Source organism: Sprattus sprattus (assembly GCF_963457725.1).
Source record: "Sprattus sprattus genome assembly, chromosome: 16".
Taxonomy (NCBI): domain Eukaryota; kingdom Metazoa; phylum Chordata; class Actinopteri; order Clupeiformes; family Clupeidae; genus Sprattus; species Sprattus sprattus.
The window spans coordinates 1,180,300-1,205,299 of NC_137914.1; the positions used below are offsets into that span (position 1 = coordinate 1,180,300).

Sequence of the window (25,000 nt, forward strand, 5' to 3'; positions counted from 1 at the left end):
AAGTGTTTCTAAAAGAGTGTTAGAGGCGTGTGTGTTACTAGAGAGCCATAAGGTCGGGGTGCCCTTGATCAGTTGGGTTAGGGGTAAAGTGGGGGTCCCCCCCCCAGTTGCACAACCAGGCTGAAATGGTGAAGCTGGGGCACGCCACGCCTAAAGGAGAAGAGTCTCATCTATGGTAGCACAGAGCTGACAAGCACACACACACACACACACACACACACACACACACACACACACACAGGGCAATGCTTTGACACACTCTTGGCATGTAACAGCCTTAATTCTGATCAAGAACCTATTGCCAGTCATTCTTCTTCCCCGACATCTTGTGATTTGGCCATCAACACTGTTTGACATCTCCGCTCCTGACTGGAATCCTGACCTTTTGCACGTTGAGGGTGTGTGTGTGTGGCCTAATTTTCTGCAAAACATTAAGGTGTTTTATTTGTCTAGATATGATCCCAGAGAGAGGAGGGTATGAAATTCTTGTGTGAGGAATGCAGCAAAGACTCGGGCGGGCGGGCGGGAAGAAGCACCTTGCGGATCCACTGCACAGATAGCAGGGCCCTTGGGAAGATGCACCTTGCGGTTCCACCGCACAGATAGCAGGGCCCTTGGGAACAGCCCTGGCTATGATCTTCTCCGGCCCTGACCATTGAAACAGAGTAGGTCTGTTGTGAAATAGTTTTGTATTAATGTAGGCTGATGTAAATAGGGGCCAAACTTGTACCTAATAGTGGGTATGCTTCACTGCTAGTTAGGCAGCTCTTAGTAAGCCGTGTTGGTTGCTAGGGAGTAAGCTCAAGGTTAGAGGTCTAATAAAGTGCTCATTAAGTTGATGCACGAGGGCTGCCCTCTCTTTTTTTTTATGCCAATATTGGCCACTTGCTTTTAACTGCCTACGGGGGAGCAGAGTTTGGGACATCCGTCTGGCCAGTGCAGTTGGTCCTGTTTTGTTTCTGTTCCGTCAAGCAAAGTGCTCTGTGTGTGCTGAATCTGTGTGTGCTGAATCTGTGTGTGCTGAATCTGTGTGGGGCTGTGGGCTCAGGCCAGCCACGCGGCAAGCTTCGGAATGAGCTGACTAACTAAATGTGTTTAGAACCTTGAGCCTAACTGTGGTTTAGGTCTGCTAATACGTTTGCTGTTAGTTAACTGATTTAACTCTGTTCAGTTTTTTTTTCTTTTCCCATTTGTATTATTTTTGTTCTCTTTTTTTTTGCAGGTTGGATAGTGTGGGTGGGCATGTTGCTCTGAGCTGCACTAGAACTAGATGGCCACTAGATGGCGGTGAGGATTGCTCTGCTAGGTCAACAGATAGCAGGCTTCTTCTAAAGAGAGAGGGGCCCATCACCAAACAACACTTTGTCAAAACATAATGTTTCGCTCCTCATTTGCATAAGTTTCAACATGTTCGAATTTTCATCGGTCGCGTCGCCCAAATCGCTGGTCTACGTCACAATGGATTGGCTCCCGTTGAAATGCATTGGGTTTAGAAATCGCGTCGCTCATAACGGTGTCATGGGTTTGCACCGTAAGGATGCGCTGTCCATTGGTAAAACATTACATCTGCCTTATTTACTTAGCATCAATGTGTATTTATTTTTTTCATTTGGGGAGCTTACTAGCTTGTATCATAGTCAGCACTGACAAACAGTTTGACTCGTGTGGTATTTCTCAAGGACAGATGGTTTTATTCATCAAAGACAAGAGCCAAGTCCTGAACATGTCCAGTAATGTACTTTTTGTGAAGTCTGATCAGCCTGCAAAAATATTTTCGTTTGTCTTAATGTCATAATATGAGCATATATGTGTGTCCTTTTTTTTCTACTGGATTGGAACTGATCCATTTTAATGTGGCAGCTTTTGTATACTTACTTCCAGCCTTTGTGTCTTCGGACTTTATACGTGATCTTGTTGTATAGTAATTTCTTATGTGCTGTTACAGTTTTTTGTGAAGCATCGTTTAAGCATTGTGAGTGACGAGCAATTTTGTAGATCAGACAGTTGGAACAATCATATTTATGAAAATCTATAAATTAACCATTTAGTGGGGGGGGGTTGTAAGGGTTGCTGGGAAGTGGAAAATGAACATCAGAAGCAAACTCAACATTCATAAATCAGAAATAAAATCAGTAGCAATACTATACCACCATCTGTTTGTGATTTATTTCCCGACTTGTCGGGATCATTGTATTCTCTGCTTGATTTAAGTTTTTAATAGTGAATACGCAGAGTAGATGTGGGCCTTTTATGAAATACCAAAGTGATAAATATAACACTTACACTCCTAACGGATACAGCAATGGACATATCCAATCCTTATGGCAGTGTGCACCATGTTTAGAACAAGGTTATTGTGGGGGGCATCTATTTGCACTTGACCACAGTGGAAAAGAATGCAGCTGAAAAATACACCTGCCAATTTATGGTTGGCTTTTATACTAACAACCAAAATTACAATATGGGAGTTTAAACTACGTTATGAAACATCGAATGACGGTCGTCTACAGGGAGCCATGGATGCCATGTCACACACAAACACACACACTTTCTCTCTCACTCGCACACACACACGCCCCCTTGTGAACCGGCCAGTGGATGGCAGCAGAAACAACAAGTTTGGCGCCGATGCTAACCAGCTAGGCGAGACTCAAAGATTTCACCCTATTACAAGAAGTGCGAAGCGGAAGTAACATCCTCTGGATAACTTCACTGATATTGTCTGCAGATGGGAAACGGGGTAAGGCACACAGTTATTGATAACTACTTGTTGTAGTCTGTGTGAAGCTGCTTGTACCAGGCAGAGGCTATTTTTGACTGTTGATGTAATTTAGACATCAAACCTTGGACTGTAAATGTGACTACCTCTTAGGGCTAGTGGTAGCTACAAGCGGATTAGCCAGCAAGCCACCCTGCTAGCAGACTACCTTCCCTAAGCCATTTCTAACTTCATAACATGGGTCGGCAATCTTCTCATTAATTGATTGTAACACAATCACTATCTCGTCGTAACTTACATGCGCTGGTAGGATTTTACATACAGTAAATAACTGTGAACGTTAACTATCTAGTTAGCTAGTTGTGTTGAGTAGAGTTGCACGTCTAGCTGTATTTACCCACAACTTCTCTATTCTTTTACAGTCAATACCAGGCTATTCTAGCTAACTCAGCTAGGTTCCTGGGAACCAGAAATGTGGGTTGCTTTGATGGTTATCCCTGCCACTTGTTATGAGAAGGATGTGAAAGTGACTCTTATTTAATAGTTATCTTTGTACGTAGATGTAAGTACACGTAACGTTAAAGGTCCACTTAACGTAAGCTAATATCACGTCTGCCCAGAGCTAGCTGGTTAGCTAGCTGGCTAACTTCTGTGACTAGCGAGCTAGGCAACTAGCCAATTGGCTACTGTTTACTTGTCCATGAGAGAACTTTACGACAGTAGTTGTATGACCGCTTTTATTTATTTTTTCTATGTGACTGAATATGAAATATCACTGTTTTTGAAAAGGCGTTGCGTGGACCATCCGACCGGTAGGTTTAAACTGCCAACATGAAAGGAGTCTGAAATCACGACATCTCATGATACAACGAGCCGTTCAGGTAAGTCTCACCATGTGTCTTTTTGGATAGAGAGCGGCTTAACCCTATGTTACAGTAAAGTATTCAACCGGTATTGTTTTGTCTCTCGTAGACCTTCTAAGGGCGACTCCATGCTTTCTGATGAACTTGATTCCAAGCCTGAGGTAAGGTGGGGGCATCATCACACGACTGACTCCTAAGACTGAACGAACTTCGGTATTAGCAGTGTCAATACAGCATGTTCAGAATCAGAATGTTACTTTGTGTTCTAGCTGTTGGTTGAGTTCGTGCAGAACGCCTCCATTCCACTTGGCCATGGCCTGGAGGAGGTTGACACCTGTCCTAAGAACACCTGCCTGCCTCTTCAGCCGCTGCCGGCGGATAACTCCTTATGCAACCATCTGCAGCTGACAGGTAGCGGGCTGGGCTCCTCGCCGGCAGCGTACCCACTCAGTCACAAATGGCAGTTTGTTTGTCATTTGCTTGTTTGTTAGTAAGGACATTGAGAATTAATCTATATGAATGTGAATCTGCGTGCTAAGTTAGCAAGATAATAATGTGAAGTTAAGAAGCTCTTATAGTAGCAGCTACTGAGATGAACATGTAAACGTTGATTTTGAGAGATGATTTTATCAGTACAATGGGCCAGGGCATGACGGGGCAAGATAACTCTTAACAACACATGGACCTTTCAGCGTTTCGTTTACTGTTTGTCTCCCTTGTGTATTCCCTGTATCTCTCTCTCTCTCTGTATCTCTCTCTCTCTCTCTGTATCTTTCTCTCTGTATCTGGCTCTCTCTCTTTCTCTCTCTGTATCTCTCACTGTATCTCTCTCTCTCTCTATATATATCTCTCTCTCTTTCTCTCTCTCTCTGTCTTTCTTTCTCTCTCTCTCTCTCAGAGAGTGCTCTTAGTCACGCTGGCTCCACGGCTCTTTGTGAGTTTGGGGCGGAGCGAGGCGCCATGGTGGTGCATCTGCAACCGCGCGCCCCCAGCCCCGGCCCCACGCTCGCCAACCACGCCGCCGTGCCCGTCTCCCTGGGCAACCATGCCCCCATCATGCAGGACCTGCAGCAGCAGGACACCACCTCCTACGTGCTGCTGAACCTGGCCAAGGGTGAGAGCACACACACACACACACACACACACACACACACACACACCACCTCCTACGTGCTGCTGAACCTGGCCAAGGGTGAGGGCACACACACACACACACACACACACACACACACACACACCACCTCCTACGTGCTGCTGAACCTGGCCAAGGGTGAGGGCACACACACACACACACACACCACCTCCTCCTACGTGCTGCTGAACCTGGCCAAGGGTGAGACACACACACACACACACACACACACACCACCTCCTACGTGCTGCTGAACCTGGCCAAGGGTGAGAGCACACACACACACACACACACACACACCACCTCCTACGTACTGCTGAACCTGGCCAAGGGTGAGGGCACACACACACACACACACACACCACCTCCTACGTGCTGCTGAACCTGGCCAAGGGTGAAGGCATCTACTCTGAGGCCCGATCACTCACACAAACACACACACACACAAACCCAATCACACACACACACACAAACCCAAACACACACACACACACACACACACAAACACACACACACCATAGTCTTTTTGAACCTGGCCAAGGGTGAGGGAATCTCGTCCAATCAATCAATCCATCAATCAATCCGATCGAGGCCCAATAGTCTGTTTGAACCTGGCCAAGGGTGAGGGCATCTAGTCCGAGGCCCGATAGACTTTTTTTTCGGAAGGTTCCTAACTGAGTGTTACGACCAGGAAGTGTTTAAGGGGCAGTCATACTCGAGTTGGTTAGATTCTCTACATGCTTAGGAAAGGAGCTTTAGTATGGGGTACATCGGAACATCCTTTAAGGAGGGAAAGGGCATCATATCGCCCCACAATTCCTTTTATCCAATCAGAAATCAATCAATTCATTATTTTGAACGGGTGCTAATTAGGGATGCACGATATTGAATTTTAGCCGATATCCGATATGCCGATAGTTACAAGCTCATTTTGGCCGATTGCTGATGCCGATTTATACCCCTCTGCTTTTTAATTATTGAAAAGTCTCTCCTGTACTATAATTAATGATAGGGTACTTGCTGTAGATACGGGACATTGAAAACTTGATTTGTATAATTTCAGAAATAGACATTCACTCATGAAAACTATTGAAATGGTTTCAAATATGGCAGATTTATTTATATTTTCACTTCACAATTTTCATACTTGAACTTGAACAACTACACTCTGGAAATGCAGCTTGGCTTACTTGGCAAGCTAACGTTGGTTAACTGACTTACAGTTTAATAACGTCCCTTCTAGGATTTCTAGACTTATCTATGTAACTTTATTGCCAAGTTAGCTGTATAAATTCCATGCATGTGTGTGTGTGTGTTTGGGACGTGTGTGTGTGTGTGTGTGTGTGTGTTTGGGACGTGTGTGTGTGTGTGTGTTTGGGACGTGTGTGTGTGTGTGTGTGTGTGTGTTTGGGACGTGTGTGTGTGTGTGTGTGTGTGTGTGTGTGTTTGGGACGTGTGTGTGTGTGTGTGTTTGGGACGTGTGTGTGTGTGTGTTCAGGTCTAGCGGCGTCGGCAGAGTCCCTGGTGTTTGTCCAGGACGAGGCGGAGGAGGAGATCTCGGCGGGCGAGGGGGTGGATGGCAGCGCCCCCTGGTACCTGCGGGTGCAGGAGCTGGCACACGACAGCCTGATCGCTGCCACCCGGGCACAGCTGGCCAAGGACGCCAAAGACGCCAGGGCCAACAGCAATGGTACATCTCTCAAGTGTGTGTGTGTGTGTGTGTGTGTGTGATACCAAAGACGCCAGGGCCAACAGCAATAGTACATCTCTCAAGTGTGTGTGTGTGTGTGTGTGTGTGTGTGATGCCAAAGACGCCAGGGCCAACAGCAATGGTACATCTCTCAAGTGTGTGTGTGTGTGTGTGTGATGCCAAAGACGTCACCAAGCTGAAGCCTGTATGTTTAGTCATCCCTGATGGTTTATAAACCCCTAGCTACTTAGTAAACTAGCATACTAGCTAAATAGAAGTGTGTAAGATGGTAAGATTAGGATTTCGAATTGTTGGGAGTATTTATGTGTAAAGCTGAGAGTTGGCGTGCTCTTGATGATGGGTGTCATGAATGCATGAAGGTTGAAGCGTCTAATTCTCCATTTCCTGTTTTCCTTAGGTGAGCATCTCCATGGTTACCAGTCTGAGGGACCAAAGAAGGAACAGGCACCTCATGGTAACCGTGGAAACGCAGAGAAGGTGCTCAGGTGTCCCTATGAGAACTGCCACCGCACGTTCACCTGGCCGGCACACCTGAAGTACCACCTCAAGACACACAGGTGGGGCAGTCCGTGCGTCTGGCCTCACGGTTAACATGTTTGTCACCTGGTGTGTGTGTGTGTGTGTACATGCTTGTCTGTGTGTGATGTACTGCATGTGTCAGAATTTGTGTAAAATCGTGTGTATGCATATTCATTGGTGAGGTGTGTGTGTGTGTGTGTGTGAGAGCTTATTTCCACTTTAAATGCTCATGTGACTGTCTGTGTGTGTGTGTGTGTGTGTATGCATGTGTGTGAGCTTATTTGCACTTAAAATTTTGTGTGTGTGTGTGTGTGAGCTTGTTTCCACTTTAAATGTTGCTTATATGACCGTGTGTGTGTGTGTGTGTGTGTGTGTGTGTGTGTGTGTGTGTGTGTGTAGGAATGACCGTACGTTCCGCTGCGGTGCGGAGGGCTGTGGCAAGAGCTTCTACGTGCTGCAGCGTCTGCAGGTGCACATGCGCACACACAACGGGGAGAAGCCCTACACCTGTCCGGAGCGCGGCTGCACCAAACGCTTCACCACCGCCGGCAACCTCAAGAACCACCGACGCACACACACCGGTGGGTCACACACACACACACACACACACACACCAGTGGGTCACACACACACACACACACACGACCTACACTCTGATAGACCTGCACACATGGAGTGTCCTTTGACCCTTTTTAAACCAGGTGTGAGAGTGTGTGTGTGTGTGTGTGTGTGTGTGTGTGTGAGTGAGTGAGTGAGTGAATGTGTGTGTGAGTGAGTGTGTTGTAATTTGTGTGTGTGTGTGTGTGTGTGTGTGAGTTTGTGTGTGTGTGTGTGTGAGTTTGTGTGTGTTGTTAAACCAGGTCCAAGCAACACTGAACAAAATCTAGATGTGATCTGAAATCCCCTCATCTAGAGTGCAGTTTGACAGGTCTCTCCTCTCTCATGACACACACACACACACACACTCTCTCTCTCTCTCTCTCCTCTCCCCACATCTAGAGTGCCCTTTTGGTTGAATCAATAATAATCAGTGATAATATTTCCCAAACTTTGTTACGTCTTCCTGAGCTCGAAGTCTTCGGAGGTCTTTTAGACGACAGAATTTCTGACGTTCATAATGTGGTGTATTTCTGGAACTTTCTAACTCTGGGTCAGTTAAGGTCACGTCCCTTAAGAGTTCAGAGTTCATGTTTCCACCTGCCGCCAAGAAGAAAAGGAACATTGTGTGTGTGTGTGTGTCTGCGTGTGCATTTTAATATGTGTTTGAAAGCAACACTCTGTTCGTGTGTGTGTGTGTTTCCATTTTTATATGTGTTTGAAGGCAACACTCTGTTTGTGTGTGTCTGCGCGTATTTGTGTGTAAAATCTCAATTGTGTGTGTGTGTGTGTGTGTGTGTCCATTTTAATATGTGTTTGACATCAACACTCTGTGTGTGTCTTTGCACGTATTTAAATGTATATGTGAAATCTAAACTGTGTGTGTGTGTGTGTGTGTGTGTGTGTGCAGGAGAGAAGCCGTTTCTGTGTGAGGTGGACAGCTGTGGTCGCTCGTTCGCAGAGTACTCCAGTCTGCGGAAACACATGCTGGTGCATTCAGGTGAGAACAAGACACACACACTCTCCTCTCTCATGACACACACACACACACACACACACACACTCTCTCTCTCCTCGCTCATGACACACACACACACACTCACTCTCCTCTCTCATGACACACACACACTCTCCTCTCTCATGACACGCACTCTCTCTCTCTCTCTCAAGACACACACACACACACACTCTCTCCTCTCTCTCCTCTCATGACGCACTCACTCTCAAACTCTCTCCTCTGCCTCAAGACACACACACACACACACACTCTCTCTCATGACACACACACACTCTCTCCTCTCTCAAGACACACACGCACACTCTCTCTCATGACACACACACACTCTCTCCTCTCTCTCATGACACACACAAACACTCTCTCCTCTCTCTCAAGACACACACACACACACACACACACACTCTCTCTCTCATGACGCACTCACTCTCAAACTCTCTCCTCTGCCTCAAGACACACACACACACACACACACACACTCTCTCTCTCTCAAGACACACACACACACACACACACTCTCTCTCATGACACACACACACACTCTCTCCTCTCTCAAGACGCACACTCTCTCTCATGACACACACACACTCTCTCCTCTCTCTCATGACGCACACAAACACTCTCTCCTCTCTCTCAAGACACACACACACACACACACACTCTCTCTCTCATGACACACACACACACACTCACTCTCTGTCTATCTCTCTCCTCTGTGTGTGTGTGTGTGTGTGTGTGTGTGTGTGTTGCTCTTCAGGAGAGAAGCCTCACCAGTGTGGCGTGTGTGGTAAGACCTTCTCCCAGAGCGGCAGCAGGAACGTCCACATGAGGAAGCGCCACGGCGAGGAGTCCCTCGGCCCAGAGGGCACCGACGCAGGTAACGCCCCCAACACTCACACACACACACACACACGCAGGTAACGCCCCAACCCTAACTCTCTGCCCAGAGGGCACCGACGCAGGTAACGCCCCCAACACACACACACACACACACACACACACACACACACACACACACGCAGGTAACTCCCCAACCCTAACTCTAGGCCCAGAGGGCACCAACGCAGGTAACTCCCCAACTCTAACTCTAGGCCCAGAGGGCACCGACGCAGGTAACTCCCCAACCCTAACTCTAGGCCCAGAGGGCACCGACGCAGGTAACTCCCCAACTCTAACTCTAGGCCCAGAGGGCACCGACGCAGGTAACTCCCCAACCCTAACTCTAGGCCCAGAGGGCACCGACGCAGGTAACTCCCCAACCCTAACTCTAACTCTAGGCCCAGAGGGCACCGACGCAGGTAACTCCCCAACCCTAACTCTAGGCCCAGAGGGCACCGACGCAGGTAACGCCCCAACCCTAACTCTAGGCCCAGAGGGCACCGACGCAGGTAACGCCCCAACATGACAGCAGTGACAGTCCCACACTTCTTTTCCTTTCTATGTCGTTTTCTATTTCTTAAAAAAGTAGTATTTATTGTTACACCAGGTTTTTTTGCTCTTAGCTTGACCGTTCTCTCCCTTGTACGTCGCTTTGGACAAAAGCGTCTGCTAAATGTTTCTACCCTAAGGCCATCAGACTCCTTAATGAACAATAATGAACAATAATGCACTCTCATCACCTTACACTCGCCACTTTACTCCTTCACTGCTGTTTGCACTACATTTGCAATATTGCACCACCCACACACTTGAAGTGTCTTTGTCTCTGTGTCCAGGTTATTATGTTTAAATATGTTCAGTATAGCTAAAAAAAATCATGTAGGTATGTTTATCTGTTTAGTATCTGTTTAGTATGTGTATTTATGTTTAGTATGTGTATCTATATTGTATATTTATTGTTTATCTAGTAGGTCACTACTATGTCTTTCATATTTTTTATCTAATATTCAGTACTTATTGTTAAGTTATGTTATATCATGTTGGAGTACTTATATGTTTATATGTTATATGTTATGTCTTGTCATGTTATGGTAGTGTGGTATGGTGTCCTGTCCTAAGAATTTCAGTGCCCAGTCCAACTCTGTTGTTCTGTGTACCTGACAATAAAAGACTTGACTTGACTTGACTTGACTTGACTAAATGACTAAACGTAAATGTAAATGAAACACAGCCGTTAAGGTTTAACCTCTCTACAAGGCCGAGCTTAACACAGACGTTACGGTTTAACCTCTCTACAAGGCCCGAGGTGCCTGTACGGTTTAACCTCTCTACAAGGCCGAGCTTAACACAGACGTTACGGTTTAACCTCTCTACAAGGCCCGAGGTGCCTGTACGGTTTAACCTCTCTACAAGGCAGAGCTTAACACAGCCGTTAAGGTTTAACCTCTCTACAAGACCCGAGGTGCCGTTACGGTTTAACCTCTCTACAAGGCCCGAGGTGCAGGGTCTCAAATAAAGGGCTGTAAAGAATGTGTAGCAGTGTGAAACATTCCCAATAGAACCAAGTAAAATTAAAGGCATTTAAAGGTGCACTCCGTGAATAAGGCAGTTTAAGGTGCACTCTGTGAATAAGGCAGTTAAAGGTGCACTCCGTGAATAAGGCAGTTAAAGGTGCACTCCGTGAGCAGGCAGTTAAAGGTGCACTCCGTGAATAAGGCAGTTAAAGGTGCACTCCGTGAATAAGGCAGTTAAAGGTGCACTCCGTGAGCAGGCAGTTAAAGGTGCACTCCGTGAATAAGGCAGTTAAAGGTGCACTCCGTGAATAAGGCAGTTAAAGGTGCACTCCGTGAGCAGGCAGTTAAAGGTGCACTCCGTGAATAAGGCAGTTAAAGGTGCACTCCGTGAATAAGGCAGTTAAAGGTGCACTCCGTGAGCAGGCAGTTAAAGGTGCACTCCGTGAATAAGGCAGTTAAAGGTGCACTCCGTGAATAAGGCAGTTAAAGGTGCACTCCGTGAGCAGGCAGTTAAAGGTGCACTCCGTGAATAAGGCAGTTAAAGGTGCACTCCGTGAATAAGGCAGTTAAAGGTGCACTCCGTGAGCAGGCAGTTAAAGGTGCACTCCGTGAATAAGGTGTGCAGGAACTGAATGTCCAGTATTGTGTGGATGTATATGGTAATGTGCTGACCAGCAGTAGAGGATGTGAAGCATCTTCTTTTGGTCCGAACCCAAATAGTGATTCTCTCTCTCTCTCTCTCTCTCTCTCTCCCTCTCTCATTCTCTCTCTCCCTCTCTCTCCCTCTCTCATTCTCTCTCTCGCTCTCTCTCTCTCTCGCTCTCCCTCTCTCATTCTCTCTCTCTCTCTCTCTCTCTCTCTCTCTCTCTCTCTCTCTCCCCCCCCATGTCACAGGAGAGGCGCTGACGCACAGCAGCATCCTGGAGGCTGACGGGGCCGCGGCCGGTGATGCCATGGTCACCATGACTACCGTGGAGCCCATGAATGTCCACCACGCGATGCTGCGAGGGCAAGGTATGAAATGTTCTTAAACACACACAGGAACACCATTACACACACACACACCATTACCTATCCCCTCAAATGTGCACACACACACACACACACACACACACCCCATTACATATCCCCTCAAATGTGTACACACACACACACACACACACACACACACAGGAACACCATTACATATCCCCTCAAATGTGTACACACACACACACACAAACACCATTACCTATCCACTCAAATGTGTACACACAAACTGCAGGAACAGTGAACAGAGTAACTCGTCACAGACACACAAAATTAAAATACATTTCAAACCTTTGTAACACAAATACTCCGTCAAACTCTCTCACACACACACACACACATAAACACATAAACAGACACACACACAGATAAACACACACACATAAACAAAGGGGAGATTGCTGTTCTGTTGTGATTTCCTTTACTAAGATCCATGTCTGTTGTGCATCTCCGTGACTGCAATGACAGCAACATGCCCAATCCAATCACAGGACTTAATTGCAGAATGTCAAACTGCTATTTTGAGTCACTGAACATGTGACTGTGTGTGTGTGTGTGTGTGTGTGTGTGTGTGTGTGTGTCATGATGGATTTCATCTTCTTGTTTAAGAGACCTCCCGAGGAGACTAGAACATGATAAACCTGCTCCGGGGTCATGCGTATAAAAGATGCAATATGACCAGTATGAGGTGTGGAGAGTCTGCGTGTCACTTCCTGGTGTGGAGTGGTGGTGTGGAGAGTCTGCGTGTCACTTCCTGGTGTGGAGTGGTGGTGTGGAGAGTCTGCGTGTCACTTCCTGGTGTGGAGTGGTGGTGTGGAGAGTCTGCGTGTCACTTCCTGGTGTGGAGTGGTGGTGTTTGATACCCTGCTGCTGCTGAGATCATTTCATCACGTCACTAAACATTTAAGGGGTGCTTGAACGTGTGTGTGTGTGCGTGCGTGCGTGCGTGCGTGCGTGCGTGTGTGTGTGGGAGAGAGAGAGAATGACTTGGCATGGCTTGTCTGTGTGTGTGTGTGTGTGTGTGTGTGTGAGTGAGGGAGAGAGAATGACTTGGCATGGCTTGTCTGTGTGTGTAAACGTACGCTCTCATCAGAGATGCCTAATTCGATGTGTGGCATCTGGCAGGGCTGTGACACACTCTGGTGCGGGGTGTTCAATCACCGCCTGTCAAAATCAGACACAGTGCTAGTCTCCCGTCTACACACACACACACACACACACACACACACTCACAAACACACAGACACAGTGCTAATGTCCTGTCTACACACACACACACACACACACTCACAAACACACAGACACAGTGCTAATGTCCCGTCTAGATCAAGACACAGCTCCCCCCCTGCTAACACACACACACACACACACACACAGACAGCGCTAATGTCCGGTCTAGATCAAGACACAGCTCCCCCCTGCTAACACACACACACACACACACCAACCCTAACTGTCTCTGCTGTTTGTGTTTCCCCCTCAGACTCCGTGGTGGTGCTCTCTCCGCCCCATGACCTGGTCTCCATGACAACGGGAGGTCATCCCTACGGTGACGACGTGGTGGCCCTGCTCTAGCACGGTGTGTGTAAATAGTCACCTCTGTAGATACGCCATAAGATTTGTACAAACAAACCCTTCTCCCCCCCCCCCCCCCCCCCTCGCACTGTAGTTGAAATGAATATTCAGTCAGTGAGGTCCAAAGACATGAAGTGGTTCCACAAATGAAGGTTTAATAAATCTCAAAGCACCTGTAAATACATAAGTCGTCTCCAGAGATCGTTTGTTCTATTAGAAATGACCTAAAACAGTGATGTGAAACCTGCACCTATTAAGACCTGAATGCATACACACTTGAATAGTATTATATATTATTGTATGACCAGCATCTCTTATCTCTCTGTCAATTCAATTCAATTCAACAAGGTTTTATGAGCATGACCGTAATACAATACAATATTGTCACAGCACAACAGAGATGTGAAACCTGCACCTATTAAGACCTGAAGGCATACAAACTTGATTATAGGATATTATTAGAGGAGTCTGTGTCAGTAAGTTAGATTAGAGTTATTATAATTGTGAGTAGTCTGTCTCAGTAAGGTAGACTAGAGTAACTATGATTAAAGTAGTCTGTCTCAGTAAGGTAAACTAGAGTAACTATGATTAAAGTAGTCTGTCTCAGTAAGGTAAACTAGAGTCATTATGATGTGAGTAATTATTATTTGAGTAGTCTGTTTTAGTAAGGTAAACTAGAGTAATTATGATGTGAGTAATTATTATTTGAGTAGTCTGTTTTAGTAAGGTAAACTAGAGTAATTATGATGTGAGTAATTATTATTTGAGTAGTCTGTCTCAGTAAGGTAAACTAGAGTAATTATGATGTGAGTAATTATTATTTGAGTAGTCTGTCTCAGTAAGTTAGACTAGAGTAATTATTATTTGAGTAGTCTGTCTCAGTAAGTTAGACTAGAGTAATTATTATTTGAGTAGTCTGTCTCAGTAAGTTAGACTAGAGTAATTATTATTTGAGTAGTCTGTCTCAGTAAGTTAGACTAGAGTAATTATTATTTGAGTAGTCTGTCGCAGTAGGATAGCTTTAGTGGGCAACAGTAGCCCTGTAAACATAGACACCAGAGGAGCTGGTAGAGACTGCACTGGCTGACTGAAAGGTTAAAGGTCAACACCAGTCTGAGGAGCTAGTAGAGACTGCACTGGCTGACTGAAAGGTCAGAGGTCAACACCAGTCTGAGGAGCTAGTAGAGACTGCACTGGCTGACTGAAAGGTTAAAGGTCAACACCAGTCTGAGGAGCTAGTAGAGACTGCACTGGCTGGCTGAAAGGTCAGAGGTCAACACCAGTCTGAGGAGCTAGTAGAGACTGCACTGGCTGACTGAAAGGTTAAAGGTCAACACCAGTCTGAGGAGCTGGTAGAGACTGCACTGGCTGACTGAAAGGTTAAAGGTCAGAGGTCAACACCAGTCTGAGGAGCTAGTAGAGACTGCACTGGCTGGCTGAAAGGTCAGAGGTCAACACCAGTCTGAGGAGCTGGTAGAGACTGCACTGGCTGACTGAAAGGTTAAAGGTCAACACCAGTCTGAGGAGCTGGTAGAGACTGCACTGGCTGACTGAAAGGTTAAAGGTCAGAGGTCAACACCAGTCTGAGGAGCTAGTAGAGACTGCACTGGCTGGCTGAAAGGTCAGAGGTCAACACCAGTCTGAGGAGCTAGTAGAGACTGCACTGGCTGACTGAAAGGTCAGAGGTCAACACCAGTCTGAGGAGCTGGTAGAGACTGCACTGGCTGACTGAAAGGTCAGAGGTCAACACCAGTCTGAGGAGCTGGTAGAGACTGCACTGGCTGACTGAAAGGTCAACAGCACCATGAGAATGGGAACAGCGTCCAGCACTGCGTCACTAATATGGGTCTCCAAACCCAACGCTCTCCCATCCACTACCCTAAGCTAACGCTACCGGTGCTAATCTCCTATCCACTACCCTAAACTAACGCTACCAGTGCTAATCTCCCATCCACTACCCTAAGCTAACGCAATTCCTACGTGTTTGCTACCAGTGCTAATCTCCCATCCCCTACCCTAAGCTAACGCTACGCCTATGTGTTTGCTACCAGTGCTAATTTCCCATCCACTACCCTAAACTAACGCTACCAGTGCTAATCTCCCATCCACTACCCTAAGCTAACGCAATTCCTATGTGTTTGCTACCAGTGCTTAAACTAAGGTTACAGTGTATGTGCAGACTTTGCAGTCGCAGCCACAAAAGAAAAACTTAAAGCCCTATTATGCTCAGTATCTATCTTCATAATTGTATTTTTTGGGGACTAACTGAGACATTATTTTCCTCGTACTGTACATCTCTGTGACTAACAGCCTTTCAGAACTCCAGTGTCTTTAAGACCCCTCCTCCCGAGGAGCCCAGTGTGCTCTGATTGGTCAGTTATTGGCAGTAAAGATTAGTGCTGAACGATTAATTGCATTTGCGGTTTAATCGCGATATGATGAGACACGATTTTCAAACCGCAACTTAAATAAAAACCGCGATTAAATTATTTTTTTCATTGTGTCATATTTAAAACATTCAGTACGTTTTGTTGGAGAAAAAAAGGATAACATTTAAAAAAATCGCATATCGAATTGCAATATTTTGGGGACAAATCGCAATTAGATTATTTTCCCAAATCGTTCAGCCCTAGCAAAGATTGTGTCACGAGATGAGGTCATCTTGTAACAAAAGGAAACCCAAACGGGGCGTTTCAAGCAGCTGAGAAGAGGGGTCTCAGTGGGAGGGTTGCTCCCTCTGGCGTGTACTTTGGGCTTTGGAACTTTGCAAACCTTTTACATTTACATAAAAAAAGATATATAAATATAACACACTAAAGGAAAGATATATAAATATAACACACTAAAGGAAAGGTAAACGCCAGAAAAGCATAAAAGGTCCTCTTTAAAGTTACTCGATTTTCACAACAAAATTCTATCAATAGCTGTCTCTAAAATACATTTTCATTACGAGGGTCAGGAGAGATACAGATGTTCCTTCAGACAGATACATGGCAAGACTGTAAGATAAATGCTTAAGTTTCTGAAAGTTACCACAGAGTTCCCCACCTCAAGTATATTGGAAGTCAAAGTGACATCAAGGCTGAGCTGGTAAACATTTTATATATTCACACACTCTCGCACACACACACACACACACACACACACACACACACACCTACCCAGTATGTTAAAATCCTTGATGTCAACCAAAGGGACGTTGAGGGGCTGTTGCATAGAGAATGAGCTTCAGGTTCCGACTCCATCCTTGTAGCAGGTGAGGCCACAGACCTGGGACAAATCAGGTCAGCAGCCACGGGGGTGTGTGTGTGTGTGTGTGTGTGTGTGTGTGTGTGTGTGTGTGTGTGTGTGTGTGTGTGTGTGTCCAGCCATGGACATCTTCAGTGGATTCATCTAGTCAGGTGTGTCCCCAGCCACGGATGTGTGTGTGTGTGTGTGTGTGTGTGTGTGTGTCCAGCCATGTAGCGTCTTCAGTGGATTCTGATGCTCTGGAAGTGGTCCAACATGGCCCCCAGAGCCCAGCTGATCTCCACCGTCTTCACCTTCTTCGTCAACTACAGGAGACACACACACACACACACACGCGCCGGTTATTATACAGTCTTCACCTTCTTCGTCAACTACAGGAAAGAGACACACACACACACGCACACACACTCTTCAGTGGGACCCAGCTCTACAGTGGGACCCATCTGCTTGATAAAAGTGCTGGTATCCTGACCCCAGGTCAGTGAGGTCATCACGTAACCACGGACGTCATGATCTACTCACCTGTAGCCCGGTGAGGTCCTTAAAGCCAAAGCCATCTTACAGACGTCAGAATCTACTCACCTGTAACCCGGTGAGGTCCTTGAAGCCGAAGCCATCTTACAGACGTCCTGATCTACTCACCTGTAACCCGGTGAGGTCCTTAAAGCCAAAGCCATCTTACAGACGTCCTGATGTACTCACCTGTAACACGGTGAGGTCCTTAAAGCCGAAGCCATCCTTCAGCAGGCAGGTGATGTAGGTGAGGTCCATGCAGAGGAAAGGACTCTCCACTCGATGCTTCGCCATTTTGTTGCAGACTGGGAAAGAGTGAGACGAGAATGAGTCATCAATCTATACACCATACTACACTATACCATACTACACTATACCATACTACACTACACCATACTACACTATACCATACTACACTATACCATACTACACTATACCATACTACACTACACCATACTACACTATACACCATACTACACTATACTACACTACACTATACCATACTACACTATACCATACTACACTACACCACACTACACTATACCATACTACACTATACCATACTACACTACACCATACCACACTATACCATACTACACTACACCATACTACACCATACCACACTATACCATACTACACTACACCATACTACACCATACTACACTATACCATACTACACTATACCATACTACACTATACCATACTACACTACACCATACTACACTATACCATACTACACTATACCACACTACACTACACCATACTACACTACACCATACTACACCATACCATACTACACCACACCATACTACACTATACACCATACTACACTATACCATACTACACTACACCATACTACACTATACCATACTACACTACACCACACTACACTATACCATACTACACTATACCATACTACACTATACCATACTACACTACACCATACTACACCATACTACACTATACCATACTACACTACACCACACTACACTATACCATACTACACTATACCATACTACACTACACCATACCACACTATACCATACTACACTACACCACACTACACTACACCACACCATACTACACTATACCACACTACACTATACCATACTACACTATACCATACTACACTATACCATACTACACTATACCATACTACACTACACCACATTACACTATACCACATTACACTATACCATACTACACTATACCATACTACACTATACCATACTACACTATACCATACTACACTACACCATACCACACTACACCATACTACACCATACCACACTATACCATACTACACTACACCATACTACACCATACTACACTATACCATACTACACTACACCACACTACACTATACCATACTACACTATACCATACTACACTACACCATACCACACTATACCATACTACACTACACCATACTACACCATACCACACTATACCATACTACACTACACCATACTACACCATACTACACTATACCATACTACACTACACCACACTACACTATACCATACTACACTATACCACACTACACTATACCATACTACACTATACACCATACTACACTATACCATACTACACTACACCACACTACACTATACCACACTACACTATACCATACTACACTATACCACACTACACTATACCACACTACACTATACCACACTACACTATACCACACTACACCACACTACACTATACCATACTACACTACACTATACACCATACTACACTATACCATACTACACTACACCATACTACACTACACTATACACCATACTACACTATACCATACTACACTATACCATACTACACTATACCACACTACACTATACACCATACTACACTATACCATACTACACTACACCACACTACACTATACCACACTACACTATACCATACTACACTATACCACACTACACTATACCACACTACACTATACCATACTACACTATACCATACTACACTACACCACACTACACTATACCATACTACACTATACCACACTACACTACACCACACTACACTACACCATACTACACCACACCACACTACACTATACCATACTACACTACACTATACACCATACTACACTATACCATACTACACTACACCATACTACACTACACTATACACCATACTACACTATACCATACTACACTATACCATACTACACTATACCACACTACACTATACACCATACTACACTATACCATACTACACTACACCACACTACACTATACCACACTACACTATACACCATACTACACTATACCATACTACACTACACCACACTACACTATACCACACTACACTATACCATACTACACTATACCACACTACACTATACCACACTACACTATACCATACTACACTATACCATACTACACCACACCACACTACACTATACCATACTACACTATACCATACTACACTATACCATACTACACTATACCATACTACACTACACACCACACTACACTATACCATACTACACTATACCATACTACACTATACCATACTACACTACACCATACCACACTATACCATACTACACCACACCATACTACACTATACCATACTACACCACACCATACTACACTATACCATACTACACTACACACCATACTACACTATACCATACCACACTATACCATACTACACTATACCATACTACACTACACCATACTACACTACACCATACTACACTATACCATACTACACTATACTACACTACACTATACACCATACTACACTATACCATACTACACTATACCATACTACACTACACCATACTACACTACACCACACTATACCATAATACACTATACTACACTACACCATACTACACTATACCATACTACACCACACCACTCTATCTGTCCTGGGAAATAGAATGAGTCATCAATCTATACACCATACTACACTATACCACACTACACTATACCATACTACACCACACCACTCTATCTGTCCTGGGAAATAGAATGAGTCAGCAGCTTTGCCTTGTGGATCGAGCAGTGCAGCCCTCTCAGTATAAAGGCCGTGTGTGTGTGACGGTTCAAGAGAACAGAAACAGACAAACAGAAACAACCTGCACATCAGGAGCGGTTGAGGGTTCAGTGTCTTGCTCAATCACACTTGGTGAGGAGGAGTGGGATTCAAACTAGGAACCACCCAATTGCTAAACTACTCCTCTACCTCCAGAAACACTTTCGCCCGATCAATGCCTACCAGACACATGCGCGTGTGTGTGTGTGTGTGTGTGTGTGTGTGTGTTTCACCTTCTTTGGCTCTCCTCTTGTAGTCAGACACCTTCACCATCCCTCCCTGGCTCTCATCTAACAGAGGAACAAACAGGAGAGAAACATAGTGAGGAGTGAACAAGACACAGAACACTCACACACACACACACCTTGACACCTAACACACACCTTTACACAGACCCTCACACACAAACACACACACACACACTCTCACACACTCTCACACACCTATGAGTCCAGCCGCCACAGCGATGTCAAAGTAGTATGAGAAGGCGTAGAAGACGCTGGAGTCCTTGAGCTCGTAGGGCTGATGCACGATGCCCTTCACCACACGCTCCATCTCCAGGTAGCACAGCCGATACCCAGCATAACCTGTGATTGGACAGTCACAGGAGAGAGAGGCGTGTGATTGGACAGTCACAGGAGAGAGAGGCGTGTGATTGGACAGTGACAGGAGAGAGAGGCGTGTGATTGGACAGTCACAGGAGAGAGAGGCGTGTGATTGGACAGTGACAGGAGAGAGGCGTGTGATTGGACAGTCACAGGAGAGAGAGGCGTGTGATTGGACAGTCACAGGAGGAAGAGGCGTGCGATTGGACAGTCACAGGAGAGAGAGGCGTGCGATTGGACAGTCACAGGAGAGAGAGGCGTGTGATTGGACAGTCACAGGAGAGAGAGGCGTGCGATTGGACAGTCACAGGAGAGAGAGGCGTGTGATTGGACAGTGACAGGAGAGAGTAGTGTGATTGGACAGTGACAGGAGAGAGTAGTGTGTAACTGGACTAACCGAGGAGAGAGAAGCGTTTGATTGGACGGAGGAGAAGAGAGAGACAGGTGATTGGACTGACATGGGAGAGAGACACTTGTGATTGGACTAACAGAGAAATGAGAGGCGGTGATTGGACTAAAACAGCATAAAGAGGCGGTGATTGGACAATACAGGAAAGACATGTCGGGCACTCACCATCATGGATTCCACTGATCTTATAGACCAGGCCTCCAAAACCCCAGTCTTCCTGGAACCTCTTAGGCAGGCAGGAGCTCTTAAACACCTTCCACTCTAGGCCTGAGAGGAAACACACACACACACACACACACACACACACACAGTAACAGTGTCAGGGTGGCTCTCACACCCACACTTACAGAGTAACTGGTGAAACCCAGCTCAAGCTCCCTCATGGTGGATGATCGCGAGAGAGAGAAGAGAGAGAGAGAGAGAGAGAGAGAGAAAGAGAGAGAGAGCAAGAGACAGAGAGCGAGCAAGAGAGAGAGAGGGAGAGAAGAGAGAGAGATAGAGAGCAAGACAGAGAAGAGAGAGAGAGAAGAGAGACAGAGAAGAGAGAGAAAGAGAGAGAGAGAGACTGTCGAGGCTGCGTTAGCCACAGCGATGTGGTGTGAAATGATCAGGAGAGAAGGCAGCAGACATGAAAGCGGCGACGGTGGGAAACACTTTCTCTCTAACACTCACACACACACACACATTTGCTCTTTATCACACACACACACACACACACACACACACACACACACACACACACACACACACACACACACACACACGCTCTTTATCACACACACACACGCTTGCTCTCTCTCTAATTACCTTCAGCTCCCAAAGCGCCCAGCGCGGCCAGACGAGCCGCTTTGATTCCATTCCCCAGGTAGCTGAGGAGACACACACACACGCAGGCAGACGCACACACACAGACACAGACGCACACACAGACACACACACACACGCATACATCGTGGCTTATTGTTCGGCTAAGGATGACACTACTCATGTTTTGTGTTTTAAACATTTCTGGGACAACAAATTGGTGGTGTTGCTAACAGTAATATACTGCTAATACGTCATATGTCAGTGGGTTTGTATAGCTATACACTGCAGCACACACAGTCTTATTACAGTGCATGAAATGCTCTGTATTGTTATTCCTAGGCTTCTTCTTCTTCTTCTTCTTCTTCTCACCTTTTTCTGCGATTAATTCAGCCCGAACCGCTTAACGTAGAAACTTCATTCAAATTTTGTCGCGTAGGTCTTGTAAAGGACACTTATGCTATGTATTTTTCACTTTTCTAAACTTTATACTTTTTAAGATATTAAATAAAAACGAATCTAAATTTTCCCACTGACTTACATTGGGCCATTATGACATCATAATAGGGTCTTTAAACTGGCTTGCACCTGTGTTTCACTGACAGCTGCGCCAAATCAAAGGAACCTCTTCTCTGTCCCTCTCAATTTAACTGTAACTAGGAACAGTAAGACACCTTCCATTCTCTACTTTTTTCTCTCCATCTCTCCATCTTTTTCTCTATCCCTCTCAGTCTACTTTCTCTCACACTCAATCTCTCTTCTTCACTCCATTTTTCAATATTTTCACTCTCTTTTTCTCTTGCACTCTTGTTCTCTCTTCTTTCCTTTCTTCTTTCCTTCTTCCACTCTTCTATCCTTCTTTCACTTTTCTTTCCTTTGTTCACTCTCCTTTCTTCTTTCCTTCTTTCACTCTTCTTTCCTTTCTTCACTCTTTCTTTTCTTCTTCCACTCTTCTTTCCTTTCTTCACTCTTCTTTCTTTTCTTCTTTCCTTCTTTCACTCTTCTTTCCTTCTTCCTCTTCTCTCCTTTCTTCACTCTTCTTTCCTTTCTTCTTTCCTTCTTTCACTCTTCTTTCTTTTCTTCTTCCTTTCCTAACTTTTGTATTTCATGCACTGGTATTTCCTTCAGGAAATGCATTTTCTAGTTATATCTCATCCTCACTTCACATTGTTCTGGGGTCAACTTGGAGTAGGATCACTTACTACAGCCCTATCCATTATAATTACTAATCAATTCAAACTAACACTAGTTCATTAATCCGTTATAAATATGTAAGGTAATGAGTGTGTGTTTATTGTGCCTGCTGTACTTCTGGTTAGTTAGGCCTCTGTTTGCTTACGAAGCAGGAATGGCATCCGCTCATACTGGAAAACAAGATGGCTCAGGCCAAAACAACAACAACAACAACAACAACAACAACAACAACAACAGCAGCAACAACAACAACAACAACAACAACAACAACAGCAGCAACAACAACAACAACAACAACAACAACAACAACAGCAGCAACAACAACAACAACAACAACAGCAGCAACAACAACAACAACAACAACAACAACACAGTAAATGTTGTACAAGTGGGGAGGAACAAACGCCAACATTCCCAACATTTTAAAACTTGCTGTTGTTTGAACTAAACTAAACTGTCATTAGCTCCGCATTAATATGTTTACCATGAAGATCCAAGAACAACCAACAGCTTAGATGGTGGAGTTTGCTGGCGTTTGTTGAGGCTGTGTGTATTAGCCTTAGCGTCACCAAACGCACACAAAGTTGCCATGGTGACCCTGCTGGGTGCATTCCAGAACACCCAATTCACACGACTGCAATCCTCTTAAATGAGCTTTCAGAAGGGAACCAAATGCAGCTGAACTAGATGGGCTTTCAATGAAGTGGATGACGACTGTAGCTACGCCCAAAATGGCCCAAACCTAATTACTTCCACTGACCATTGACCGTGTTGAGTCCTAATGTCAGAGCCTAATAGAACATGCCGTCACCAAAACCACCTCACACTCAGTGCGATTAAGGTGTGTGTGTGTGTGTGTGTGTGTGTGTGTGTGTGTGTGTGTGTGTGTGTGTGTGTGTGCGCGAGAGAGTGAGGTAGGTGGAAGCTGACTAAATGCTCCTTCTTTACACATCACATTGAGAGCGACTGATTCAGGAAGGTGGCACTTACCTGTGGCTGTAAAGCTTGTATGTTGTATTAAGATGAGATGTGTGTGTGTGTGTGTGTGTGTGTGTGTGTGTGTGTGTGTGTGTCTCACCTGTGGCTGTAGAGCTGGTATGTTGTATTAAGGAGATCAAACTTGGCTATGTGATCTGCTGGAGCGCTTTCAGTGGTTTTCTGTCAAAACAAACGACAAAATGAAACTGTCCTGCACACCACACATTATTATTACACAACATCATGTACACACTACAACTATAACACAACAACATGTACACACAACAACATGTACACACAACAACTATTACACAACAACATGTACACACAACAACTATTACACAACAACATGTACACACTACAACTATTACACAACAACATGTACACACAACAACTATTACACAACATGTACACACTACAACTATAACACAACAACATGTACACACAACAACATGTACACACAACAACTATTACACAACAACATGTACACACAACAACTATTACACAACAACATGTACACACAACAGCTACTACACAACAACATGTACACACAACAACTATTACACAACAACATGTACACACAACAGCTACTACACAACAACATGTACACACAACAACTATTACACAACAAC

At 45.1% G+C, this 25,000-nt stretch overlaps 3 protein-coding genes across 4 annotated transcripts in view; 2 read left to right on the plus strand and 1 right to left on the minus strand.

Moving 5' to 3' along the window:
- The window catches only part of LOC308377335 (CLOCK-interacting pacemaker-like), a 6,071-nt gene extending 5,572 nt beyond the window's left edge, over positions 1–499 (plus strand). The window contains exon 4 of the mRNA XM_080853933.1: positions 1–499. This exon is cut by the window's left edge and continues 1,293 nt beyond it. The gene's annotated coding sequence lies outside the window, so the exon portion shown is untranslated.
- Positions 500–2,671: 2,172 nt separating this feature from the next.
- On the plus strand, positions 2,672–13,740 carry znf410 (zinc finger protein 410). The gene is made up of 12 exons (XM_080853527.1): positions 2,672–2,740; positions 3,509–3,600; positions 3,692–3,743; positions 3,852–3,993; positions 4,481–4,696; positions 6,213–6,404; positions 6,823–6,982; positions 7,344–7,525; positions 8,452–8,541; positions 9,314–9,433; positions 11,844–11,963; positions 13,462–13,740. The coding sequence occupies exons 3-12, from the start codon at positions 3,711–3,713 to the stop codon at positions 13,551–13,553; spliced, it is 1,347 nt and encodes a 448-aa protein (XP_080709653.1). The 5' UTR covers positions 2,672–2,740; positions 3,509–3,600; positions 3,692–3,710; the 3' UTR covers positions 13,554–13,740.
- Positions 13,741–13,870: 130 nt separating this feature from the next.
- entpd5b (ectonucleoside triphosphate diphosphohydrolase 5b) overlaps positions 13,871–25,000 on the minus strand; it is an 18,441-nt gene continuing 7,311 nt past the window's right edge. Inside the window, exons 8-14 of one of the 2 annotated variants that reach the window (XM_080853529.1) lie at positions 24,469–24,548; positions 22,200–22,261; positions 21,558–21,653; positions 20,822–20,965; positions 20,612–20,668; positions 17,505–17,620; positions 13,871–17,107 (exon numbers count right to left, since the gene is read on the minus strand). In XM_080853529.1, coding sequence (XP_080709655.1) covers positions 17,024–17,107; positions 17,505–17,620; positions 20,612–20,668; positions 20,822–20,965; positions 21,558–21,653; positions 22,200–22,261; positions 24,469–24,548 — 639 coding nt within the window. In that variant the 3' untranslated portion in view covers positions 13,871–17,023. Of the gene's footprint in view, positions 17,108–17,504; positions 17,621–20,611; positions 20,669–20,821; positions 20,966–21,557; positions 21,660–22,199; positions 22,262–24,468; positions 24,549–25,000 lie in introns of both variants that reach the window. The other variant, XM_080853528.1, reaches the window with a different exon arrangement.

Excerpts from the sequence above, each read along its gene's own strand:
- znf410 (XM_080853527.1), top strand. The coding sequence starts at position 3,711 with ATGCTTTCTGATGAACTTGATTCCAAGCCTGAG. Across the intron at positions 6,405-6,822 it reads CGCCAGGGCCAACAGCAATG|GTGAGCATCTCCATGGTTAC; the intron begins GTACATCTCTCA and ends TGTTTTCCTTAG. Across the intron at positions 9,434-11,843 it reads CCCAGAGGGCACCGACGCAG|GAGAGGCGCTGACGCACAGC; the intron begins GTAACGCCCCCA and ends CCCATGTCACAG.